At 42.2% G+C, this 20,234-nt stretch overlaps 1 protein-coding gene across 1 annotated transcript in view; it reads left to right on the forward strand.

Moving 5' to 3' along the window:
- Window positions 1-267: 267 nt before the first annotated feature.
- Window positions 268-20,234, forward strand: part of LOC134539630 (uncharacterized) — a 144,713-nt gene continuing 124,746 nt past the window's right edge. The window contains exons 1-7 of the mRNA XM_063381815.1: window positions 268-383; window positions 424-717; window positions 1,615-1,787; window positions 3,863-4,934; window positions 6,824-7,014; window positions 7,827-8,320; window positions 10,639-10,753. Coding sequence (XP_063237885.1) covers window positions 268-383; window positions 424-717; window positions 1,615-1,787; window positions 3,863-4,934; window positions 6,824-7,014; window positions 7,827-8,320; window positions 10,639-10,753 — 2,455 coding nt within the window. The remainder of the gene's footprint in view (window positions 384-423; window positions 718-1,614; window positions 1,788-3,862; window positions 4,935-6,823; window positions 7,015-7,826; window positions 8,321-10,638; window positions 10,754-20,234) is intronic.

The following is a 20,234-nucleotide window of genomic DNA, read 5'->3' on the forward strand; positions in this document are numbered from 1 at the left end:
AAAAAAAAAAAGCAACTAAAGAGAATAAACAAAGGTGTCTGCTACACACCCAGCTGATGGACTGATTGTTTGGACTGACGAGACGCAGTTTCCACACACGGCAGTTTGGACTTAGGCTCCCGAGCCCACAGTCTGGTTTGATAGGAAGCCATCGGTTCTTCCGTCCATCAGTTCCGACTTGCTCACACAACTGATAAGTCCAGACTGACTGTTTGTACTGATCGTGTGTGTGTGGGGGGGCCCCCTAGAGTTCTAGTTGTTTACGAGATGGATGACGGCTGTGAAGGAATGGCGAACGTGTACATCAAGAAGGAGCCCGGGATGGACGCGGGCTTCCAGCCGCCCGTGCCCGCGGACGACCCCCAGTGCCACGTCTGCTTCGTGTGCGGCAACGTGGGCCACCCGGACCAGTACTGGCTGAAGATCAAGCCGAGCCCGGGCTCCAACGACCCCTACTTCCCGTTCCTGGAGACCCACGAGCCGCCGGCCGGCTACCCCCGCCACTCCCGGCAGGACACGGCCGTGCGGAGTTGCTGCCTGTGCTACTCGCTGCTGCTGGAGCAGTGGAACTGCTACGAGCGCGACGCCACCCCCGCAGCCGCGCCGCCTCTACTGGCTCAAGCGCTGCGACAACGGGCCGTTCACGGGCGCCGAGATGGGGCTGCAGGGGGAGTACGCTTCGCAGGTCCTGGGGCTCAACACGGACACCCCCCACCGGTGAGTCGCCTGCCCCTGCTTCTACTGGTACGGCAGCGTATTAGAGCCAAAACATTGAAATTAAGTCTAGAAGAAACTTTCTACCCTTCTGATTTTTTATTATTATAAAAAGCACCAAACACATTAACAAATTAAGAATCTAAACCAGTGATTTCCTTTGCGACTGTGCTATGGCACACTAGTATGCCGCGAATATGTGTGCTACAAGACGTTGGTTAAAAGAATGTATATGTATAAGTCAATTTTGAACGTAACTATTAATAAATTCTAAAAATTTAAAACACAGAAGCAAAATACTAAAATTACGATGCATGAAAATTGGAATGAAAATTTATATTAAATCTTTTGCCTATTGCGGATCTCAGAAATTTATGGTTGGCTGCTTTGTTGCTCAGATTAACTGTTTAGTACAATCATTGGGTTTCTCTATTTGTAGCTGTGTTTTCAAGGCAGTGGTTTATCTGTATCTATTGTTCTTGTTGCATCTGTCTTGTCTTTTTTTTTCCCACGGTTATTTGTCTGTGCTGTGATATTTTTATGACCAATTCCTTTCATTGAATTCTCAGTACTATTTAGGCATTTGACTTTTGACGCCAGCTAATTTTGGCTTGTTTTCGTGTGTTTGTGTATTCACCTCGTTGTTATACTATCTCGGGGTTACTGCTGACAGAAAATCTGGTTAACTGGAAAACATAAAGGGGAAAAACGGGTGTTTCAAAAATCTGCAATCAAGCAAGCTCCGACCACCTTTTTATCATCCGTATCGTGTCCCTTTAGTAATGGGCTAATGTTATAGTGCTAGTGTGAAGAAAGCCTAATGTTTAATTCTTAGAGGCGCTTTGCTCAGTTACTTGGGTGTGGACATATGCTATTTTCGGTTGCGTCTGTCGATGGCAGGGAGTCCAGCCGACCTGTGTCGCAAGAGGACGGGGGCAGCAGGCCAGGAATATCGCCGCGCCTGCCCACTGCGATGAGCGTGGAAGACTCGCGGGGCTCCGAGGCGGCCCTGGACCTCCGCCATGGCTCCCGGGAGTCTCTGTCGGGCCCGGCCCCCGTCGCTCCTGGCTCGGGTGAGACACACGGGTGTATTTGGTCGTCTATTTTGATTTGATTTTTAATTGGGGCTTTTCGACTTGTCAACAGGATCTTGAGTAACTGGGTGACCGAGGGGTCCCAGGGATGTGAGAGGTATGGTTCCGTGTCGTCGTTACTCAGATCCCTCAGAGGGGGCTGGCTCTGTTGGAGGTCTGGGGGTGGACGGCGGAGCTGGGGGTGTTTCGGTGGGGCCGAAGTTGGGATGGGTCTCCTCAACCTCTCGACCTAGCCGGGCGCTCTCCAGTAACATGCCGCGATTGGAAATGGCGAATCTATTTTCTGGTTCTAGGAACCCATGTTAGGCTCTGGTAACAGTGTCTGGCATGTAAAAGACCCATCTTTCTCCTAACCAGGACTATGCCCTAACGGGAATTACCTGCCTGGGGGAGTATTGATGCAAATTTGAGGTGTGAACCTAATGTACATGTCAACAGGATCTAAATGCTGGTAATGGTAATACTTTTTCGATCTCTTTTATTCTGATGTAAATTTTTGCATAGTGGTGGGTCAAGTCTGAATTTTATCAAATCCAAAACTCAAATTGGAATCACAAAGAGAACCTGGAAATTACCCCTCAAATTTGAATCTAGGTCTGAAGGGTCAGGCTCAAAAATAAAATAACATCTAACATATGAGAAAAAAACAGAAATGTAGGTTTTGAACGAAAAAATTAACAAATATCTCAATAATTTTACATATTTAGAACATAAACAATTTCTTGTGGACAGCGAGTTGAGACACACATAAAGAGAGTGTAATGCAAGGAAATTCAGGAAGGCCTATGCCAGGGCATGTGGTAAGAAAATATTTCAGTTTTTCTTTTTTAGGAGAACCATGGAAAATTGAATATCAGGAAGACTAGATTGGGAATTGAACCTGGTTCTTTATGAATGTTATTTCAGTGTCTTACCATTGTGCCAATTTTTTCAGGTTCTGTGTGCATATGAGACAGTACTAGTCTTTATCTTAACACATTATTTTTCAAATCATTTGACTTAAATAAATTATTTTAAGAACGTATATTTATTTTCAAATTTTCCAGAAAGTTTATGCTTTTGTTTTCATCTTAGAAGTGGAATGCCTTCTGAAATAATGCACGTAGGTAATTACTTTGCTTAATTTGTTTAAGTGACTTTTTCTGCCTTGGAAGTGCCATGCTTAAAAAGTATGAAGTTTTGGATATGTCAAAAGTCAGTTTAACTTTGTTAAATATCAGTATCATGGAGAATCAGGTAACTTAACCTTAATTAGTTATATTTTTCAAACCAAGTTATATTTTTAGCACACTGATTTCAGGGAGTGTTTAAAACTAATTTACCCGTGTCTGGTGTGGACGTGAGCGATGTCTTTCTTGGAAGTTTTCTGCTTTCTATTGAAAACAGGTTTTTTTATTATTTTTAAATAAGTGCACTTTTTTTGTTGTTGAAATTATGGCATTCAATAATGTATTGGCTCATATCAATTGCTATTGGTCCCTGTTTATCACTAACAGTAATGGTAGGAAATTTTATACTGCCCATTGCATTCAACATGAGTACATAGCTTTGGAAGAAGAAAATATTGTCTAATTTTTTGGGGATTTTTTTTTTTTTAAATTATTAGCTGAATTGTTTAGTGTGTAAAACATTTTTTTTTCCAATCATTTTCATAGTTTTTTAGTTGATTAATTTTTAAAATGATTTATATTTTTTATATGATCACATAGGCTTTATACTCGTGGCCAGGGGCCGCAACAACCAAATTTCCAAGGGGGAGGGGGGGGGGGGCAATATTCCTTTTTATAAAGAATCATCGATTCCCACTATTGAAGCGGGGGGTCTGGGGAAAAATTTGTATTTCGAGGTGGAAAAATGGTGCTATTTAGGCAGTTTTACTATCTGAAAATTGATTACACAGCACTTTCTTTGTCCCCCGTTTGCCCCCACTTCAAGGTTTCAGAGGGGGGGCGGGGGCAAAATAAAAATACCCTTGTTTCGCCCCCCCCCCCCCTGTTGTTGCACCCCTGCTTGAGGCTATAGTACCGGTGTTGACGTGTCTGTGGTGTCGGCAGTGGTGTACAGCGGGGCGGCGGCCGCGGACATCCTGGACCTCAGCATGCCGGACAAGAACTCGGCGACGGAGGTGTGCTACGTGTGCGGCGACGAGCACAAGCGGGGCTCCCTCAGCCACATCGCGGCCAAGCTGCTGCCCTCAGGGGGAGGCGGCGGGGGGCCCGCCCCCTCGCCCCCGCCCTTCTTCCCCAGCCTGATGCTGCACCCGCGGCCCGGCCGGTCCCGCCCCATGGACAGCGCGGGGCGGGTGCAGGCGTGCCACGCCTGCCAGCAGCACCTGCTGCAGCAGTGGCACGCCTACTCGGCCCGGGGCGTGCCGCACGCCGAGCGCAACTACACCCTACGCAAGCGTCACGCCCCGGCCCTCGACACCACCACCTTCGTCTGCTACACCTGCGCCCTGGAGTACCCCTCGTCGTCCATCCGCCTGCTGTACTGCTGCCCCAACCCGGAGAGGGAGGCGCACTACAGCTTCATCGCGTCGCTGAGGCCCCCGCCGGGGGCCAGCCCCATCTCCCCGCAGGGCATGGTGCAGGTGTGCTACTACTGCTACAAGTCCATCCCGCAGAAGCACCAGGTGTTCGGCGGCAACCACGTGGACGGGGGGGAGAAGCCCGAGGCGGGCCGGAGCCCGTCGCCCCGGCCGCAGCTGGCCAAGTCCCCGGCCGGCGACATCCGCTTCAAGCCCTACGAGCTGAGCAGCAAGAGCAGCTCGGCATCCTCGCGCAAGAAAGGGGAGGGGGGGCAGCATCATCACCAGCATCACCAGCAGCAGCAGCCGCCGCCGGAGGTGAACGGCCAGGCGGGGCCCGGCGCGACCATGCTCAACTACCGGTGCTACATCTGCGCGGGGCTGTACTCGCCCGTGAGCATGACCTGGCTCAGCACCAGCCCCGAGGGCATGAACTCCCATGCCATGCACTTCCCGTGCCTGCGCGGCGTGGCGCGCACCTCGGAGAACGCCTGCATGGACTCCCACGGCCGGGTGCTGGCGTGCGGGCGCTGCGTCGACCACCTGACCAAGCAGTGGGAGGCCATGGAGGCCGACCGGATCCCGCTGGAGCGCAGGAGGTGAGTGGGGCCCGCCACCTGCACGGAGTGACATTCCAAACTGAGTAGGTAGTATGTTTCAATGCATTCATCCGTTGCTTGCTAAAGGTACAGTGTTTCACTATTAAATTCTTGCTCGCTGCAGTTACGATTTTCCTGTGTTCGTACTCTGCTTGCTGCAGGTATAATTTTCGTATATTCATTCGTTGCTTGCGACAGGTACAATGTTCCAGTATTAGTGCATTGCTTGCTGCAGGTACAATGTTCGTATATTTATTCATTGATTATCACAGGTACAATGTTCCATTAGTTACACGTTGCTTGCTGCAGGTACAATCGTTCCAGTATTAGTGCGTTGACTATCACAGGTACAATGTTCCAGTATATTAATGCATTGCTTACTGTAGGTTAAATGCATTACTACTAGAACATTGTTTGCTGCAGGTACATTGGTTCCAGTATTAGTGCATTGCTTGCTGCAGGTACAATGTTCGTATATTTATTCGTTGATTATCACAGGTACAATGTTCCAGTAGTTACGCGTTGCTTGCTGCAGGTACAATTGTTCCAGTATTAGTGCGTTGACTATCACAGATACAATGTTCCAGTATTAATGCATTGCTTACTGCAGGTTAAATGCATTACTACTAGAACATTGTTTGCTGCAGGTACAATGGTTCCAGTATTAGTGCATTGCTTCCTGCAGGTACACAATTGTTCCAGTATCAGTGCGTTGCTTGCTGCAGGTACACAATTGTTCCAGTATCAGTGCGTTGCTTGCTGCAGGTACACAATTGTTCCAGTATCAGTGCGTTGCTTGCCGCAGGTACAGTTGTTCCAGTATAAGTGCCTTGCTTGCTGCAGGTACAATTCTTCCAGTATCAGTGCGTTGCTTGCTGCAGGTACACAATTGTTCCAGTATCAGTGCGTTGCTTGCTGCAGGTACACAATTGTTCCAGTATCAGTGCGTTGCTTGCTGCAGGTACACAATTGTTCCAGTATCAGTGCGTTGCTTGCTGCAGGTACACAGTTGTTCCAGTATCAGTGCGTTGCTTGCTGCAGGTACACAATTGTTCCAGTATCAGTGCGTTGCTTGCTGCAGTTACACAGTTGTTCCAGTATCAGTGCGTTGCTTGCCGCAGGTACAGTTGTTCCAGCATCAGTGCGTTGCTTGCTGCTGGTACAGTTGTTCCAGCATCAGTGCGTTGCCTGCCGCAGGTACAGTTGTTCCAGCATCAGTGCGTTGCTTGCCGCTGGTACAGTTGTTCCAGTATCAGTGCGTTGCTTGCTGCAGGTACACAATTGTTCCAGTATCAGTGCGTTGCTTGCTGCAGGTACACAATTGTTCCAGTATCAGTGCGTTGCTTGCTGCAGGTACACAGTTGTTCCAGTATCAGTGCGTTGCTTGCTGCAGGTACACAGTTGTTCCAGTATCAGTGCGTTGCTTGCTGCAGGTACACAATTGTTCCAGTATCAGTGCGTTGCTTGCTGCAGTTACACAGTTGTTCCAGTATCAGTGCGTTGCTTGCCGCAGGTACAGTTGTTCTAGCATCAGTGCGTTGCTTGCCGCTGGTACAGTTGTTCCAGCATCAGTGCGTTGCCTGCCGCAGGTACAGTTGTTCCAGCATCAGTGCGTTGCTTGCCGCTGGTACAGTTGTTCCAGCATCAGTGCGTTGCCTGCCGCAGGTACAGTTGTTCCAGCATCAGTGCGTTGCTTGCCGCAGGTACAGTTGTTCCAGCATCAGTTCGTTGCCTGCCGCAGGTACAGTTGTTCCAGCAACAGTGCGTTGCCTGCCGCAGGTACAGTTGTTCCAGCATCAGTTCGTTGCCTGCCGCAGGTACAGTTGTTCCAGCATCAGTTTGTTGCCTGCCGCAGGTACAGTTGTTCCAGCAACAGTGCGTTGCTGCAGGTACAATGTTCCTGACCCGAACGTGGGCAGCTCGTGCTGGAACGGGGACGCCTCGCTGCAGCACCACCTGGCGGCGACGACGCCCTCCTCCGCGGGCTCCACCCCCGCCGCCAGCAGCTCCATATACTGCTACCTCTGCGGCCTGCACTCGGACCTCACGCTGGCTCGGGTCCTCTACAGCCGGCCGCAAGGTTTGTGGGGGGGGTACACCACTACTTGCGTACGGTTCACCTGAACATGATGCTGCGACTCCTACCGAAACTGTGGGAACTAAAATTGGGGGGTGGCATAATCGCAAGCTTGTATCTTGCCATTGGGAACAGCAGAGTTGAAAAACTACAGGTTCTGCCATTGAGAAAGATCTTCATGGTGAAAGGGGGGGGGGGGGGGGGGGGTTATCCCTGGGACCCTGGCACCAGGGAGGACATTAGTTGGATGTTAATGAGTGCTCAAGAGTTCTTGATTATCACTTGCTAAACTTTTTTTTTTTTTACACATTTTGCCGAAACAACAAATGCAAAGGGAGGTATCGAGTTAAAAATTCTTGTAATAGCGCTTTAATGCAAGTAATGAAACAAAAATAATAACTCCACCTGGCGTGTTTGTGACCGAACCTAAAAGGCTTTTCATTTGTTTGAAGGCATGTCACTCTTTTAAAAAATCAGTCAAAAATAATTATGGGTGCATGGACGAGACACATGTTGAAAGTAAATGTTCACACACAATAATATATAATAACTTGTGTAAGTATGTGAGGGAGCAAGCATGTTAGTGAGTGAGAATGCAAGTGCACAAGTGTGCAATTGTGCGGGTGTTAAGTGTTGTGAGTGATCAAGTATGTTAGTGAGTAAGAATGCAAGTGCACAAGTATGAAAGTGTGCAAGTGTTAAGTGTTGTGAGTGATCAAGTATGTTAGTGAGTGAGAATGCAGGTGTGCGGGTGTTGAGTGCTGTGTACGACTCGTGCGCTACTGTCCGATGACGCCCCAAGTGGACTGGCGCAGGGCGCAACGCTCCGTTCTTCCCCGCGCTGCTGCGCCACAACTCGCCGCCCAACGCGGAGCAGCTGCGGGAGGACGGCTCGGCGCTGGTGTGCACCTTCTGCTACCACTCGTTGCTGGCCCAGTGGCGCCGCTACGAGCAGCAGGCGCGCCCCGCGCCTGCCGACAAGCGCGAGTACAACACCCACGACTACTGCTGCTACGTGTGCGGCGTCACCACGTACCGCCGGCGGGTGCGCGCCCTGCCCATCAAGGACTTCCCCTTCCTGCGGTTCCACCCCTACCCGGAGAGCAGCCTGCTGCTGGAGAACGGGGACTTTGCGGTGGTGTGCCTCGACTGCTACGAGACGTTGCGCACCCAGTCGCTGGAGTACGAGCGCTGGGGGCTGCCCGTGGAGAAGCGCGAGTACAACTGGATCACGCAGCCGCCGCCCCCCGAGGACTCCCCGGAGGCCGCCGTCGCCCGGCTGCCGTCCGGCAAACGTTCCGAGAAACTGGTGAGTGACCGGGTCGCCAACATCCGCGGGGGCCTGGGAATCTCGTAACCACGTACTTTCAGAAAACTTATTTTATGTAGAACATAACATGTTTGAAACATATATGGACGTAGTTATGCAAAAAGCAACCAACCCACAATTTTGTTATATTTTATTTGAAAATAAATTAAAATAGTACAAGGTTGATCGTACCGTCGTTGCTATTATTATATCAGTATTTATACTAGACCATTAAAATTATACCCACATTATACAGTGAAACCTCTATTTAACAAATCTCAAGGGACCAAAATTTGTTGTGTTTGTTGTAAAGGGGTTTGTTAAATGGAGGTTTCGCACGATATATTTCTAGTCATCATAAAGCTTCACATAAATGGCTAGAACTGTATTTCTGACCGTTTAATACAATATGAGGAATTAAACATGAAAAAGTACATAGAATACACTTGTTTAATGGCCAACTATTTGATGCTTGGAAATTTATCAATTCCCATCCGGAGTGCTTCCTGGCGTGCCTTTTATTGTAAAATCGGCCCAGAGACGTTGATGTTAGATGCCCTAGCCTCCATTAGCCAGTCAAAAAGTATCTTGTCCAAATCATCAATTTTACATACTTTCACAAGTTTTCGATTTGTTCCTACCAGAGAAGCGTTGTTTTCAATCTGTTCCCGGTTGGATAATATGGTCGAAAGTGTAGACGCCGGGATGTCGAAATGTTTAGCTACCTATCACTTTTTTTTTCCACCTTCATCAACAGGATCTAAAATTTCTAATTTTATTTTAACGTCAATCTGTCGCCGCTTTTTAGGATTAGAATTCATTTTACAGTAGTACCGTGTTGATTTCCGTAACTACGTGTGGAAATAAATAAACAGTGAAAACTGAAAAAACGTAAATTGTACTCCACCATAGATAAATATATTTGCGTGTGCGCATCTATAACCATAGAAACGCAAAATATACTAGTTGTTCGTCTTGCCAGAGCGATGGTACGAGAGGTTTCCGCCACTAGCGCTAAATGTACCCGCCATTTTGAACAAAGTGTGGCATGTATACATGACTTGTGTTATCCATGATGCTTTGTTTATTTATTGTCTTCCGCGATGGTGCATATTATTTTACGGTTATACACACGTATTTTTTAAGCAGTGAATGCAAAAAAATTAGTGGATGTCTTGTAGGAGATGTTTATTTTTGCGTGTTTTTCAAAAGCGGCAGTTCGTTGTAAAGGGAATTTCACTATTTCGGAACAAATAAAATTCGGTATTTAGAGGTTAAAACAGCATTGATCTTATGGCGGTTCGGCGGGACCAAAATTTTATTTCGTTGCATAGGGTTTTTCGTTAAATAGAATATTCGTTAATGGAGGTTTTACTGTATTATCAATAGGAGAATTACAATTTATGATTAACTTTACCTTCAAAATACTCAGAATAGGTTTCATGTGGGTTGGTTCGTTTTTGCATAACTATGTCCATTTACAGATGACGAACATGTTATCACACATAATAATATAGTACAGTATACATAGTCATTTTCTTGTAAAAGTAACTCGTAAGCATCTGCTTCCTACAGTCACAGTTATGATTGTACACATCAATTAAAGAAATAACTGTGCCTGTAATTCGTGGCCAAATTTTTTTTGTTCTGAAATGTTGGTTTGTTTTTGCAGCTTTCTCAGATTATTTTGTGAAGCTTCTTTGTGTTTATTTTTCCCTTAATCTTTCCAAGTTATGTTGGGATCTGATTCAAAGGGCCAACATAACTAGGTTCTACTATACTTTTTTATGTCATGAGACTCTGTGTAGAAAGTTCTGTGGCTTAGGTCCCTAAAGTTGAACTAAAGTTGCCGCATCCGTTAAATTTTCAGCATCCTTTTGCTAAATTGCATTTTTGTTTTTTGACCTCACTTAAACATATAGTCACACACATAAATATTTAGAGAAATTTCACTTAAATTGTGAAAATTATCTTGGAAAAGGTTTTTATTTTTAGCTTTTTTACATAAAATTCGGTATGTTCCTGCAACTAGTAGATATATTTGATATTACATTTTCTCATGTTTAATTTTACTTTTATTGTATGTATTAAAAAAACCACCCTGTGATATAAAAAAGTTATAAGAATATTTTATTAAAAGGTCTTGAAAATGTCTTGAAATTGGTTTACCAGGTATTCTAGATACACTAAGGTTGACCTTATGGTTATTTCCTTTTTTTTTTTTTTTGTTGTTGTTGTTGTAGTTGTTGTGAAATGAGAATATTTGGTTCTTGGCATTTTGTAGTGGGATTGTGTTGATCGTTCGCTGTGTGTCAAAGGTTCCGCCCACAATCACAAGCCGTCCAACAAGAAAGAACGCCTCCCCCAAGACTGTGGAAAAGAAGTCTGCCTCCTCCAAAGGACATGCCCACAACACGGACAAGACGGAGCAAGGTAAGGAGACACTTGACAACTTATTACACATGCCACATCGTCGACTTGAAGTGGTCAAGAACATTCATCAGGTTTCCTGAAGACTTTTGAGGCTGTCGTTCATCTGGGCCATTTTGTTTGCTGCCCAATTTGTAATCATTTCTGATATGGTTGAAACTGTCTACACATGTTAGGAAGTACAAATTATGTTTTCCATTTCTCTCATGCTCTTCCCCCCTTCCCTTCCTCCATTTTTTTTTTGGAGCCTCTGACTAGAAGGTTTAAAACCATGTGATTCAAAATTTTGGAAATATCCTACAGATGTGAAGCATAATTATTTGTCTTGATCACAACACAGCAAAATGGGTTCACACATTTTTCAAACTATCCCTTTTGCATTTTATGAGAATAAGCTACACTCTTGAATGAGACTCTTACCCCTAATATTTATATCAGGCCTGCCATTTGTACAGATTTGATCCTTTTTCACAGATATTTGAAGGTTAAAACAGACTAACAGAAAAGGGCAACATTCACGAATATTTCCAATTTGAATTACGTTTCTGTAAATATTTACATTTCACTAGCTACTTGAAGTTGTCAAACCACAGAAGCATTCTTTGGTAAAAAAACCACTGCCATTATGTGTAGCTTCCAAGCTTTTAACCACAAACCAAAAACATAAACTCCCGCATCTCCTTTTATGAAGCACAGCATTATCTCTGGTTTTTGGGGAAATGTTTTTGGTATGTTGAATTAAACGCTAAGAAGTTTCATGGCGTCCCTAAACATTTGAATTCTTTGCCATTTAAAATTTGTAAATGCAGTATTTGTTGAAAGTACTTAACGTGAATTAAATTCAGTAGTTTTTGTGACTTGCTAGTATGTCATGGAGAAAAAACAAATGGCTTCACCGGACAGGTCATTGTATAAATAACGTTACCACAAATAATGGGAACAAGAATTGAAATGGCAGAGGCATGGCAAAACTGTATTTTCTGCTGTTTGTTTGACTTGCAACTCAAAACTAAACGTGACAAAGGGCAGCTTGAAGGATCTCGGCGGCACAAAAATACGGAAGTTCATGTAAAAAACCAATGCGAATCTCATCAGAGTTGTTTTTTGGCGAGTTTCTTTACGAACCCAAACAAAATGATTGATGCAGAACTGTTATAACCTAACTTTGTTTGTGAAAACAATTTACCTGTGAAACTGGGTGATAATTTCGCGGAACTTGTCCCGCAAGTGTTTCCAGGTAGCGAAATTGCAAGATACTTTTACTGTGCTCGCTTTTAAACTAGCCAGACAGTTATTCAGTCTTTGGGTACATCAGCTGCAGATTGTTTCCTCTGCTATGAGAAAAAAAAAATTTCACACTGATGATTGATGAATCAACGGATGTTACAGTCTCTAGGCAGGTTATGTTGGTTCCATGGGGTTCTTGAAACGCATCTGCACAAAGAGGTGGCTTTGGGTGGTTCTGCAACTAGAGAAAATCTCCTTGCTTTGGTGAGTTCCCGAAAATATTGAGGAGCAATAGCGATGGTTGGTGAAATTAATTCTATGCTGAGAGTGAAACAACAAGGAAATGTATGGTTCTTACACTACACAGTTCACGTGGCTCATCTAGCAGTGTCTCATGCGTGTGAAAAGCTATCAAAAGATGTCATTGTGCACTTTGAAACCTCAGGAAAGTGGAAAGATGAATTCAAGAGTATTTAGGAAACAAAGGAATTGTAGATGCACAACATTGTTTTACAAGATGGTTGGCTCTTCTGCATTTGTGTGGAGCGCTTGTTGGAGCAGTGGTCTAAACTGATAATGATTTGGATGGAAAGGAAACCAACGCACAGACTGTTCATCACATTGTTAGTTGTTTACGCTCAGATTTGGCTAAACTTCACTTTTTCTTCCTCCAAGCTGTACTGCCAAGATATTCAAAAATTCATCACCCTGTTTCAGCGAGAAAGACCATACTTCCATAAACTCTATCTTGAAATAAATGTGCTGCGTAGGCAATTTGATGCAAGTTACATAACATTTCCAGTAAATCAGGAAAGTAAAGTAAAGTAGACAAGCTTGAAAACCAACAGCCAGTTGAAGGAATTTTTATTGGTTACAACACCTGAGATTTTTTAGGACACTCGCAATGTGGCCATTGAACAGAAAAAAAAAAATAAATCTTCGGGAACATCAGAAAATTCTATCAGACAGGTAGAAAAGAGCTGTATCGCATCCTGCCTCTTGAGGATCGTGTGTTAAAGAATACGTATTACAATTTTTGATCCCTGCAAAAAGCCACCAGGAGACTGCCAAAAAGTGGAGAAACTTGGCAACAGGTTTCCTATTTTTTGGGCCATATGATATGGACAAACTTAATGATGAATTTATCTCATATAATTATGGGAACCTGTACCAGTTTTACTGAAACAGGAAATAAGATTCATACTGGCACAGTCTCTCCAGCATATGCAAAATGATTTGGCAGTTTTCCCAGTACTATCAAAACTGGGAAAAATTAATTTTAGTTCTTCCCTACAGCAGTGCTGCTGTGAAAAGGGTTTTCAGCAACCTTTAGAATGGTGAAAACAGTTCACATATCATCGATGGAATAACCAATGCTGAATTCGCTGTTGCATTGCAAAATGAGGAAATCCACAGATCTGGCTTTCAAGCCTACTGACAGTTCGTGAATTAAAAAAAGCACAAAATATGATAAAGAAACCAATTAATTATGTAAACTTGTTAATAACTTCAGTTGTGTGTAGGTATTCATATTTTGTGTAAATAAGGAGAAATGCATAAGAAGGCCTATATTGATTTGTAACTTTTAACATATATTTCATTTTACTGTGATAAAAGCTAATACTAGTTTGTAAGGTAAGTGGAAAATCTTATAATTTTTTTTACCTTAGTTAACATTTTAAGTTATGGTGATTTACATTGTATTTTTAAAATTGCCACAAAAAATAAATGATGTAAATTATAGCTTAAAACGTTACATGAAATTACAGGATTTTTAAATGCTGTAAGCAGAATTTAGAAACTAAATTTGGTGGCATGCCTGATTTAGATCACAACCAAAATATTTTTAATTAAGTATGTATAAGCCTTGCACCATACTTTTGAAAACAGAGTTTGAAATCATATTTTTAAATTCCAATTACTAAATGTATATTCTGAAAGTAATTGTATGTAATAAAAATATTTATTATAATTTTTTTTTTCTGTAAAACAAACACGTAGTATTATTTGTAAAAGTACTAACATCTACCAGTTATTTTTTTCAGCAATATTTATTATTACAACATGATTACCATTAACTGTTATCAATATTTCCAATAACTTACTTAATGTAAATGCATTGACATTTCTCAATATGTAAATATTTTGTATGGATAAACTTTGAAAGGTAAAATTTTTTGATGATGCAAGAAAAAATACATCATGAATGTAAAATGGCTGCCAACTGCAGCTTTTTTGTGAAATGGCATTAATATATTGGTCACAAATGATCAAATATAATTATATGTTATAAAGATTATAATAAAATAAATTGGAAAATTGCTGTAGAAGCAAAAACAACAAATTCTTATTTTTCAAATAAAATTTTTATTGCAATTCCACCATCACCCAAAAGCAAATCTCCCCCCCCCCCCCCCCCCCCTTCCCTTTTACAATTACGTATGTGACTTTCTGCCTCGATGTACTTTCTTTCTGAAGCAAGATTTCCCATTTCTGAAGCTCTTTAATCTTTTAAGATTTTAGAAACCGTATATGATCATAATCGCAAACCTTTGGTAATCATGCTAATTCCTATATCACAGATACACACAGAAACAAACATAAGCCTGATAAGCAACAGCAGGTTTCCCAACCTCGCAGCTTGGCAGGTCTTGTGGTATGCAGCTTGCTTGCTTCTCACGAAAAATTGTGCCTGGTACATTCAGGTAAGTACAGTACTTATAACGGACTGATGCTACTATAACATATTTATTTAGTTAGATTATTGTGAAATTGGATAGCTCTGTATATGTGCAGCTAATAAAACACAGCTCTTAATATACAAGTACGTACATCCAGTTAAGTTGATGGGAACAGCGAGAACTTATTGAGAAGAATTTGTTGGAGATGAATTGAAGGCATAGTGAGCAACAAAAGGTAAGTGAAGTTAAATTATTATTTTTTTTTTTTAGTATTTTAAATATACACACAAGCCACGTTGATAGAAACCTGAAAGTACTTCATTGTAGCATTTTTAAATAACAGAGTGTTAATAACGTAAAACTATTACAAGTTTTTAAATTATTTATATAAATAATATGTTTTAGAAATACTTACTTTGAGTATTTTCTTCTGGTTGGTAAACAGTACACTACCAGTTATGCAGTGATCGTAAGAATTGTTTATGGATTCAAGTTTTCTCAAAACATGCTATTGATGTCGTGATTTTCAAATGTTCAAGCACTGATTAATTGCATGGTTAAATCGTGCTCCTATCAAAAGCTGGACAATATGTTTCTCAAGCTATCAAACAAACAAAGACTGTAACCACAAAGCAGCCTTAACTACATGCTTTGACATTCAATAATGAGGTGTATTGTAATATATCTAGGGTTCAGGCCTCCTATACTGATGACATGGAAAATACGGTAAGTTAGGTGGTACAAGCGATAGAGGGAGAAATCTGTGACAGTGGCTGAAGTAATAGTGTGGGAAACCTGAAACATATATTTTTGAAAATTAGGATATTTATCATCAGGGATGGCTCCAGGTTAGGACATGCCGGGCATTCTCCCAGGAATCTGTGACAAAATTTTCCATTTTCCCCCCCCTTGTTTGTCTATTGTTATTTTTAAAATATGTACATTAAAAGGAAAAGGAGGATTAACATTTTATTAGCATGTAAATAAATGTGCTGGTCAACACAAATTTAATATTCAAAATTTTAATTTTAGAAAAACTTTCAAATATTTTCTTACCTTGTACAATTACGTGATTCCACCAGAATTTGATTGTAAGCATTTATAAAACTGGCCCGAAGATAATTTATCAGGAAAGAATATCAACATTTCTTAAGATAAATGAGCAAAACCATTGTCAAAATTTCCAGGTTGGCTAAAAATATTTTTAGAAAGAGTTCATCTTTAAAATTTTCCACTATAAATCGGCTAATGTAAGGTCTTGTTTGAAATAAAGTTGGCCAGGTATGGAATGGTTGAAGGCTTGATTTCCTTTTATTTATTTCAGAAAATTGCAAAAAAGGTAAATCATTAAAAAGCATCAGAGAAATTTCTTTACAGATTTGTGTGGACCCATTTTTTCTTGGTTGTCTTGGCGTTTATTAAATTACAGAATACTGTTTTTGGTCTGTGATTATTATAGACCAAGCAAAATAACTATTTATGTAAAATGATAGGATAATTATTTCATAGGTACAATGACTTGAATTGCAAGCTTATGCTGGAAGAAAATTCAATATTTGCTCTACAGTATCTTCTTCCACTGTTTTATGTTCTTTCATGTTACTTAAACCTGAGAAAACCACTAATTTATGATTATTGTATCTACCTTAATATTATGATGTTTATATGCAGGATGTCTCATAACTACTCAAGCCAAGAAGTGTCGATAGACAAAATAATTACGGTTACGCATAAAAATTAAATCAAATTAAAAATTAAATCAAATTAAAATTTAAAAATAAAATTTAAAAAAGTTTTTTTTTAAGTTTGAAAATCCCCATATTGCACCAAATTATTAAATAATGTGACTTGAAATTTTTATATACAATCCTGAATAATCATCTTATTGATACCAACTTAAAATAATATCAAACATGTAATAATTTTGGGGGAAAAATATTTTGAACCGCTAATGCGGCAAACATTTTTGATCAAGTAACTGACCATCCATACTGTAAAAAGATTTACTATGTGCCATTGCTTATGTCTTTTAAGCCCTAATACATGTTCAGTGACTCTCATTTTTCATTCATAATCACAAATAATTTTGCCATATTTGACTTATTTAGAGCTGTTTTATTAGGTATTTTAAAACCTGAGAATTCATTTTTTGTTATGACTATTTTAGTTTACCAAATATATACTATAAAGTCATGTTTTTCACTGTTTGTCATGGGAAAAATTCATAAATGCAAAATAAATATAAAATGTAAAAATAAACCCCAAAAAAAGTCTAAATCATATAGCCCCAACGATAATAGCACAAACAAACTCAGTGGGCTATTGACGATACAGTTTCAACAATAACAGTAAATGCAGACAGTAAATGTTATTTTTGAAACTGTCTCATCCACTGTGCTTGCCTGTGTTAACTTTTTTCATGACTAAATTCCTTCCACGTAATTCTTGTGGTGTCCGATAAAGTTTTAACGTGTTCATGTGTGCTGTCGTCGTTTTGTTGTCCATGCTCATCGTTGGGTCTATCTATTTGACATCAGCTGATTCAGGCCTTTTTTCTGTGGGTTAATTTTTTTTCATAATTTTTTGTTTTTGAATTTATGATTTTTTCCCCATGGCAAACAGTGGTATGTCCCAAGAAATTGTATTAAATCCAAATTCACCCATCGCATAAATCATTTTGGCACGCCAGCACGTTTGATATGTACCCAAGTGTTAACGAACGTGACTGTGTACGTGCTTTATTGTTGCCGCACGTGGGTCCGCCATCTTTGTGTCACTTTTTTCTCGTTGCGTCGTTTTCCACGGGGTCGCTCCTGCCGTTTCGGCCCTTGGAAAAGGAGGGGTTGGGGGGTTGTGGGGTGTGCCATGACAGCGCCCTCAGAGAGAAGAGAGAGAGAGTGTGTGTGTGTGCGTGGTTGATTCACGCGACGCGCCGCAGTTGGCAGCCGTGCTGTCGGCGCGCGGGCGAGAGGGAAATGGCGGACCTGCGCGCGCTAATCGGCCGTGTCGGCGCGCTCCCAGCGGTTGGGGCGCGAAGTGATCGATATCGCCGGCGCGTGGCGGGGGAGGTTTGTTCTCGCGCCCGGCCGGGTGGGAGGGGTTGCCGGGATCAGCGCCGGGGGAGCAGAGGGTCAGCGGCTGCCTTGACCTGACCGCAACCCGCCCGCGAGGGGTGACCCGACTCCGCTCCGCCGCCATCTTGTGCCGCACTGCACTCACCACACTCACATCAGCCAAACCGAACAGGTTGTTGGCGTTACCTTTTTTTTTTTAATAAATAAATTTCATCCCAACAAAAAATACTTTTACTGACTCACGAATTTACTGCAAATTAAAATTACCCCCCTCCCCCCCCCCCCTTGTAAGTTACTACCAGTGCACGTATTCGTAGAATTTTTTTCCCATAAACATACATAATTAAATATTTCTTAAAGTTGTAGTAAAAAAAATATATTGTGAGTCTTTAAATAACTTGGACTTAATATTAAATGTAGCATACAATTTATTATTATTTTTTTTTACTTGGGTTTACTTGCGTGTTTCACTTACAGTTCGTCTATTTCAGCTTTATTCTCAGGTTCCCTCGCTAGTGATAGCAATTTATTTATGAAAGTTTTAACTTGTTAATGATATCGTAATCGAGCCAACTTTAAACTTGTAAACAAATGTGCATGGTGTCCTTTAGCGTTACATGTGTGCGTATAGTAGAAAGTTACCAAAAAATCTCTAAAAAAAAAGCACTAGTGCCGGAAGTTTTGACATTTTAATTTTCAGCAGTTTTTAGTTTGTTTTTTTTGTTTCAGATTATAACCTTACTTGGAATATAAATATATTAGAGACATTCAGCTCAAATCTTATTGTAGAAATTATCTCTTTTAAGTTATTTAGTTTTCTAACATAAAAAAAAATATGCGTAATGTAGAAAATTTCTTATTGTTTAATTTTGGTTGATTAGTCCCGGAAAAATTCCAGAAATTGGTCCACCAATTGTTTCTAGACATTCTGTATAATTATATATGGTAGGTTATGTAAACATTTTTGAATTAGATTTGATGGTTCGCGCGGCCGGGTTGAGCAGAAGGAAAGAAGGAAGAGAAGAGTGGAAGAAGCTGGTAAGGAAGTATCGGTCGCGGAAGGGCGCCAGCGTGGCTGCTAGCCAAGTGCGGCGGAAGAAGATAGCGAGGGCTCTCTCCCCCCCCTCCCCTTCAGCGACCTGACTCAGCCCCTTTACCCCCTCCACCTTCCACCTTGTGGAGGGGAGGGGCGGTATCTGCGCGCCTGGGCCTTCTGGCGGCGGCAGATAAGCCAGGCCGTGTTTGCTCGTGAGCCGCTGAAAGGGTGGCGTAGGAGCGTTCTCCCACTCTCCCCCTCCCCTTGTTCCTTCAACACCTGACTCGACACACCGGCTTCCGGTCCCGCGGCTACCGGCGTTGCGCGTCGCTTCCCCAACCCCCCACCTCCTTCCTTTCTTCCTTCTCCCTTCCCCTCACGCGCCTGTCCCAACTACTAACACCGCCCAGTCATTACGTAGAGACCTGCAAAATTCGCGGATTCATTCGGTGATAGGCTAGCATTCAAACACACGTACGTCTTAGATAATGTTGCTACTGGCTTACTGTTCGTCTGGACGAATCTCAACCAGTTGTAAACCCTTCAACCAAAGAAGGATCGAATCACAGACAAACCAGCTGAGACGACTTACGAGTATGCAGCCAATGAACTTGCGTTATTTGCCCGAGTGCACAGGGGTGTGTGTGCAGTATGTCCTGAAGGCCATCGAAACCGCGAATTTTGTAGGTCTCTAGTCATTAGCTGAGAATCCGCGGCAAACACATTTGTTCATGTTACTTTGCTATTTTTGATGTGTAACATCTTATCTCTCGGTGTACGACATTTGGTAGGAGTAATTTCGTGAATGGAACGGAAATGTGTAACAACCACAGAGCTGCCATCTGTGGCGGATGCCGGGAAACAAAATTCACGTCGACAAAACGGGAAACGTTATGAAATTAACCGTTTTGACGACTTCTAATAAGATGGGCAGTATTTTAATAAAATTTCACGTTTAAAATCCATGTAAATTTTTTTTCCAAGTCTCTTTCGCTTTCATCGGAGTCGTTTCGTTGTATGGTTTTAAATTTTCGAAAATTTCGGTCTGCAAATCTGATTCGATAGTGGACGTAGCAGCTGCTCATGCAGCGAATTCTAGCGGCGGGTGCGGAAACTACGTGTGATTTCGCGTCCGGAAATGTAGTTGAAAATAACGACTTGCGTATATATTTATCACGCTCGGCAGTTATTTTTAACTACTGGGATCCGGTTCGGACACGTTCTGGGGATACGGCCCCGCGAGTTGGCTCGCGGCTGTGTCCCCGACGAAGGACATTGCTTACAGTTGCTTGAGAACGATTCGCATTGGGATAATACGCTCAAAGATCCTGTCATATCTTCATCACCTCATCAAATTCGCACATTGTTTGCGATTATCATATCCACATGTTTCCCTTCAAATAGGAACGATTTGTGGGTCAAATATAAGTACGACATGTCTGAAGATGTTTTGCATCGTGCGTCAC

Source organism: Bacillus rossius, chromosome 15, assembly GCF_032445375.1.
Source record: "Bacillus rossius redtenbacheri isolate Brsri chromosome 15, Brsri_v3, whole genome shotgun sequence".
In the NCBI taxonomy this organism is placed as follows: domain Eukaryota; kingdom Metazoa; phylum Arthropoda; class Insecta; order Phasmatodea; family Bacillidae; genus Bacillus; species Bacillus rossius.